The sequence below is a fragment of the Perca flavescens genome, chromosome 5 (assembly GCF_004354835.1).
Source record: "Perca flavescens isolate YP-PL-M2 chromosome 5, PFLA_1.0, whole genome shotgun sequence".
NCBI lineage: Eukaryota > Metazoa > Chordata > Actinopteri > Perciformes > Percidae > Perca > Perca flavescens.
Genome location: NC_041335.1, coordinates 13,812,210 through 13,819,706, shown reverse-complemented (window position 1 = coordinate 13,819,706; position 7,497 = coordinate 13,812,210). Strand labels below are relative to the sequence as shown.

General features: G+C 40.2%; 1 protein-coding gene across 1 annotated transcript; it reads right to left on the bottom strand.

Annotated features, from left to right (window-relative positions):
- Window positions 1-1,300: 1,300 nt before the first annotated feature.
- Window positions 1,301-5,233, bottom strand: shld3 (shieldin complex subunit 3). The gene is made up of 3 exons (XM_028578662.1): window positions 5,078-5,233; window positions 3,486-4,225; window positions 1,301-1,923 (listed from the first exon to the last, which is right to left on the bottom strand). Exons 2-3 carry the CDS (start codon window positions 4,101-4,103, stop codon window positions 1,720-1,722), a joined length of 822 nt encoding a protein of 273 aa, XP_028434463.1. The 5' UTR covers window positions 4,104-4,225; window positions 5,078-5,233; the 3' UTR covers window positions 1,301-1,719.
- Between the last annotated feature and the right edge of the window lie 2,264 nt (window positions 5,234-7,497).

Genomic DNA, 7,497 nt, shown 5'->3' with positions numbered 1-7,497 from the left:
CAGTTTCAACATAAATCTATTTATTTTCTGACAGGATATAATCACTTAGAAGCAAATCAAATGTAATATAAAGGAATTCCAGACTATAAAGTATTATAAAGAAGATACAAGATAAAATGCACATAAAACAAGCTTTTTAAATGGGCTTTCGTTAAGTAAACAGAGAACGAGGAAAAACGGATCAGACTGAAAATGTAAGGTACTTTCCGATTCGCGGTGTTGAACAAAGAAAAAAGTTAGTCTGTAATCCTAATCTACACTCCCACAGTTAGCCTTTGAGATAAATAGTGTAACATAGTCTAATAAAAGCAACAGGCATGATACAGACACACTGAATATTTCAGGAAACGGGAAACGACAATGCATGCCAGTGTTAGCTTAGCCTGCTAGCTTGGTATCAGTCGCTCCAAACGTCTCACCTTTCTTTACTTTTTCACCAATTAAAATCTCCAGCAAAGCGAACAACGGACGCCATGGTGGTGCAACGAACATACACGACGTCTAGATGTCCTCCAAACTGAAATATTCCGATATTTAGATCGATATTTTTTAATAAGAAAACACTCATGTATCAGCCGTCTGATTTTTGCAGCTAGACTAGAAGTAGTCAAGTTAGCAAATAGTATAAGCACTTCCGGTACGGACTGTCAAAATAAAACGTGTTTTATTTAATTAAAATACGACAAACTTGAAACTTAAGTCACTTTTCATGTGAATCTGATGTGTTAAAATAAGTTACAATTTATATTAACAGATTAGAAAAGTCTACCCTAATGACACATTTTACTGCGTTACATAACCGTGTAAAGAGCAGAATTGACACGTTCCGGACGGCTTTCAAGATAAAATACTTCTGGCGAACATGTGTTGCAAAATTAATGAGTTACACAGCAGCAGCGACAAAATAATGTTATTTTAAGAGATATTGTTTACGAATACAAACATAGTCCATTATCTTCTTTTAAAAATCACGTTTCCGTAATGTTAAGAGACCAAACATGGATTTAAGAGATTACAACCGATTACAGTTGAGCAGGGAGGCAGGGTACTGACGCCACATCCTTTGACCTAGATTTGAATGCAGTGTGCAGGAGACCATAGCAACAAAAGAGAGAGAGAGTGTGTGTTTGTGATGGGGGTTTACTGTATTCATGCTGTCCTCATTTATTCAGGCCTTATACAAGCAGGCACCGCAGTCTTCTGTGTGTGTGTGTGTGTGTGTGTGTGTGTGTCTGCAGTTTTTCCAGAAAACACTGCACATCACATGCTGGGCCATCCATCCATCACTACACACAGTGTATTTAAACAATTATATCTTTATTTACATTAGCGAGACAATCAATATAAAAATACTATCATAAGCATCTGTTCTCAAATTTATATATATACACACACACACACGTCAACACCATATCCTGGTTTTAGAAACCAGTGGTCAAATATTCCTCACAGCCTGTCACCAGTATATGGCCTAGTAGTTCAGAACCACTGCATTAGATGAAAAAAGTAATGTGATCACTAACATCAGTAGTATTCATAGTTTCCCCAAGATGGGATAAATATATCAAGTAAATTAGTAAACAATCAAGACTGCATGTTTGTCCTCTAATTATGGAGGCATCTTCAGTGTGATCGTAACATCTGGACCTATAAACATGTTAGTCATATTTGATTCTGGGCCTTCTTTGTATTGATCATACTGTTCCAGCTGCTGCTCATCTACATGCTGAAGATGTTTCCCAGTTTGTGAACCGACAGGCAGATCCTCCCCGACAGATGCAGCTCGCCCTTCAGGACACGTCCCACCTGCTCGGACTGGATAACGTCACAAAACACCCAGATCTCCGCCCGCTCCCTCTGGATGTTGGCGTTACACGTCTGCAGCCTGGAGCTCTGCATGGCCCGGCTCAGAGTCCGCCACACCTGCAGGGATAAGGACCAACAGGTGGGATGAGGCAAGGAAGACGATGATGAAACAGAGATGAAGAAAAGAAAATTAGACAAGAAGGATAAGAAGAAGAGAGAAAACGGGGCCTTTATTTTGTGCACGACAGCTAAAGACATGAAAGGGTAAAGAGAGAGGGAATGACATGCAGCAAAGGGTCGCAGCTCGGAGGCGAACCCGCAGCTGCTGCTCTGCCAGGTGAGCTACCCAGGCACACAAATTAATTCTTCTGACTATCTGTAACATTTCATGATGATTCATGAAAAGAAAAACTCAAATTACCAAAGAGAAGTCCAGCTACACAACAAAATCAAACTCGTATAATATACTAAAATATGGCAAAAGTACATTTTGTAGAAACTAAACTTCAGAATGTCAGAAAACAGTGAAAAGCAGTTATAATATAGTTATAAGCAATTTTACACAGCTCAAAGTCATGTAATCTAGTTGCTTGTTTGATTCAACCAACACTCCAACATACAGAAATATTCAGTTAAGTATCATCTTGTAACTTGATTTGCAATTGCCACTTTACCCTGAGCTCAGTCTAAACCCGGTAGTCTCGCAACCACACTGCATTCCGGGATGGGAGAAAAACCTTCTCGGTTTAATCACAACTTTCAAAAGTTGTTTTAGTCGTGCAACAGAAAACTCAGAGTTGACAGATAGTCTAGCTAGCTGTCTGGATTCACCCTGCAGAGATCTGAGGAGCAGTTAACCATAGTCCTCATAAATCCACCGGAGTTTAAAATTACAACACAAAGAAAGCAGAAGATAATGGACATCCGGCCGAAAAGAGTGAAATCCGGCGGAATTTCCGTCGGCATTGGAGCAATCGCGGAAGTGGAACATTGTGGATATAGGCTACTAAAACCTGGTGATGTATTGAGTTGCAGCAGGAACTGAGCACATTGGAAAAAACAAACTGAAGGATCACAATACATCCAATAGTTGTTGAAACATCTCAACAACTATTGGATGTATTGTGATAAAAAAAAAAAAATGTATTTAAAAATTTGCCCTCCATATGAATAGTAATAACTTTAGTAATCCTCTGACTTTTCATCTATCGGCATCATCAGGTCAACATGTTAATGAGTCCAATACTTTGGTTTATGACTAAATACCCGCAGAACTAATGACATTCCCATCATCCTCAGCTGGACTCCATGTTCACGGATAATAAGCTAATAATTATTAATTATGAATGAAACTAAGATGGTGAACATTATTTATAACATAATTTATATTATGCCTTCTAAACATCAGCATGTTAGCATTGTCATTGTGAGTCTGTTAGCATGCTGACTGTAGCCTAATGTTTAGGGCGCATATCACACCACCCCAACGTCCACGGTAAGATTCCCGCCGGTCCAGGGGAACTGAGTTGCATCTCATACCTTCCTTTCTCCTCACATCTACTGTCTCGCTCTAAAGCCTTTCAAATAAAGTTAATGATAATAATTATTCTCCAATAGTATTCAGCCTCAAAGAGCTGCTAGCATGGCTCCTAGTCCTGTTACATGAATAATCTACTGACCTGTTCAATGTCTCTAGCCGCCCCACAGTTGTGCCGACAGATCACCCATTTGGCTCTCTGGTGGAGGTGGAGCCTGTGGGTCGACACCATGTTACGAAACTGCTTGGACAGCGACTGGGAGCTCTGCAGCAGAACTCCTTTATGTGTAAAGATGCTCCAGGACCGTTTGACCGGCGAGTCAGTCACAGGGACGCCGTCTTTGCCTTTGTGTTTTTCAGGAGGCAGTCTGGTGACCTCTCTCTCTGGGAGGAGAGGGTTTTGGGTCTCTGAGACGCAGGCGGCATCTTTAGGTTCTTGTGGATTTTCAGCTGGTGTTGATGGTTGGTTATGAGGTCTTTCAGCAATGAGACGGTCAACTTCAGGTTCTTGCAGTTGGATTTGTGCTGTGTGAGTGTGTGTCCTGCTGTCAGAGACGAGTAAATCCCCTGAGCATGTGATGATGGGAGCTGGTTTGGCCGGTCTGATGGGCAGGTGGCGATCTGCGGCGCTGGGGGACCAGGGGCTGAAGACTGGAGGTGTCCGGCAGGGGAAAGTCTCCAGAAGCTTCTCTGTCCTCTCTAACAGACAGCTGAACCCAGCAGCTGATCCAGGCTGATAGTGCAGAACCACATCATCCATACAGATCAAATGACTGACTGCACCACGCTCCTCCTCCTCCTCCTCCTCCTCCTCATCTTCCTCCTCATGATGAGGTTGGTTTAGCTTGACAATGCAATGAATGATAGTAACACAGCAGGAGTCTGTGGAAATTCAAGTAGAATGCTGGTTTAACAGTTACTGAAACTGTACATGTAAAATGTACATTATTAAATCTTGTGACAATAAAACTTAAAACATGTATCCGAACCAATTACCAAAACTGAGGCACAAGAGTTAACCCGGTCTTAAATGATATGGCAATAGCCATATTAAATAGCACAAAATGAACACTACAGTCAGCTAATACCTCAATTCACCCCATGTCTTGTTTTTATATGTATGTATGAATGTCTCTTTGTAACTGGAGCCTTGGCAAAGACAATTTTCTGGAACCCTGTGTTACAGACAATAAAGTATTATCTTATCTTATCTTATGAACTGCTGCCACCTTGAGCCGAAGACTTCCTGTGGTTGGTTAGAGGAAACGCATAACTTAGCTAGCTAGTAACGATGCAGCATTAATATAAAAATCACCTAACTGAGCTAGCTAAATGAAAGAGATGAGAACAAACTGTTTGGCGAGAGAAACAGAAAGCCGTAACGTTAACTTATTAAAGTAAATCTGATCAATCTTAATGTTAAATCTACGACAATTTTAAATACTATCGACAGGAAAAGATTTGCTCAGCATTTAGCTTATGCTTTAATTGATTTGACGGTTACGGTTTAATACAACTAATTCAGGAGCCCACGGTTTCTAAAGCACCCTCACCGGTAGCTAGCTAATGTTTTTAGCTTATAATGCTAGCGGACGACGGCTAGCTGCCGTTAGCTAAACACAGCTAACAAGCTAAGAAACCCGATGGCGCCGTTACAGGCGTCAATCAGGTAGTTAACACTCACCTGTTCTCTTATTACATACATGGTACAGTCCAATAACACATAAAACCAACCTTTAAATCAGCTGTTTGTGGTCTTCTCTCAACAGCCAACAAGGAGTAAAGCTCCAACCATTGACATATATAAAAGGTTCCAACCAACTAGCAAGCTAATATGAGCTGCGTCCCAATTCTGTTGCGCGCTTCCCGGACACTCTCGCGATACTTGAAATAACGTGATCTTCTTCTTCTTCTTCTTCTTCTTCTTCTTTTTCTTTTTCTTTTTCTTTTTCTTTTTCTTTTTCTTCTTCTTCTTCTTCTTCTTCTTCTTCTTATATAGCTTGAAATCATTATGGAAATCATCCATGTGCTTCACTATGATATTAGGTTACCATGGCTACCAAATAAACTTTTGATGAAAAAACAGTAGGAAAGTGCCTTTATGCAGAGCGTGTTGGTAATTATATACTGTCTATGGTAATGACGGCTAAACCATGGGACATGTAGAAATTAAGCAAAATAAAGTAAAAAATGCATATATATGCTTAATCTGTGCATGTAGTTTATTAGTATCATATTTTTTTTAATTAATTTGTGATAAATAATGTTTGAGATATGGCATGACATGTGAAAACTCTTGTGGCGGACAACACCAAAACACAGATATTGTACCACAAAACACCAATAAAATGTGTTAAAATCATTAGTAAGAGCAGCCATAAAAAAGGTCTAGGCTTGTTTTTGTTTATACTAGTTAGTGGTGCTAAAATATATTAGATTTAATTTGTTTTTAATAGAATTACACCCTGTGGACAGAAATAGGCCCGAATTCTGGGAAATACCCATATACATAGGCGGCGCTAGGCTATTTTTAAAAATCATCTCAGCACCCCTGAAAATAAAGTCCTTATTGTGATAATGTGAGATCGTTTAGTGCTCAAAGTAGTGGCGGTTTTTGGCACAGGCAAACCGAGCAGCCACTTAACTTAAAAAAATGTATAAATAATCCTCTGTGCCGCGAAGCGTTTTTCTGTTTTCTATCATTTCACTGTGTGGGGAATTGGCAGATCAGCGCCCCCAGCAGCTGCAGGCGCCCTGCTTGCTGAGAGAGGTCAGCACCCCCTACTTTCACAATGAAATGGACTAGTCCGTCCCACAGTGCGCCGCCAAAGATAAACGGTCACAGGAGAAATGGGAAGTACACAGAGACGGAGAAAGACGAGTCTAAATATATATATATACTGTCTATGGTCTAAACCTTTTTGTTATGTCAATGGTCTAAACGCCAAAATGAAAAAAAGTTACCCAAGCGGCTCAAATAAAAGAAAAAAGCGAAAAGACATGTTTTCGGGAGTAGCAGGACCTTCATCAGCTCTACTTTGGTAGACTACACAATGCATTCTCTGTTGATTAGTTGATTACATTTGCCTTCTGGTTGACAGCACAAAGGAGCGAGGAGAATAGAGAGGGAGAAGGGCAGAGAGAGCAAGATGAACAAGGTGAGAAAATGGCTAGGTAGCCTATAAGACATGTATATAGTAGGACTACTGTGTTTTATTTTCTCTTTTATTTGAAGATTATTTTCTAGTTGATTACAAAATGTTTTGTATGTGATTGTCAGTGATATGACGGAGGGAAGGAGATAGAGGGAGAGAGGAGGATGGGGAGATAGAGAGAAGGATGGAGAGAGAGTGGACAAAGAGAGGGACCTGGAAGAACCAGGTGAGAAAGTGGACATATATTATACGGGCAAAAACACTTAAAACATTCCATTCACATTATATTTACATATGCATTTCATGGAGGACTAGGCTCTTAAGAAAAAGAGATGTTGTGTTTTCCCCATCTGGTTCAGAGGCATTATTAGATTAGATGAAAAAGTTGAAAATCAACAGCAGAAAAAAACATGAATAATCTTGTCTAAAAATATGTTAAGGCTTATTTTACCATTCAAGGTATGTGCAGGGGTGTAGCTCCAAATTCTGGGCCCTGTGAAAGGCATTTTCTATGGGCCCCTCCTGCAGCCAAAGCTATGAATTCTAGCATATTTTTGGGCCCTCCTCACATGAGGGCCCTGGGCACTCAGTCCCCTCCCCCAGTCCAACACCCCTGGGTATGTGTGCTGCAATAATCATGCTTTGTAGTTTCCATCTTTTTTCACAGCAGATGCCTTGAATCTGTTGATAGTTTGTCATAATTGCATATCTCAATCTGTCTATTTCTTTCCCCAAAACTCACAAGAAGTCATGATTTAAGGGTTTAAAAAAAAAAAATCTTACGGGAGCATGCCCCCAAACCCCCCTAGCTTAACTGCTATCAACTTTTCATTAGGAGCTGAGCACCCCCAAAGGTCAGATCCTAGAATCGCCCCTGCCCATATATATAATTATATTCTCCCATCGAGGTGTTTATTAATATGTAAAGTAAAGGGGTTTGGGTATCGACCAAACCCCAGCAAAATTATCAGTGTAGTAATGAAGTATTTAGATCCATTA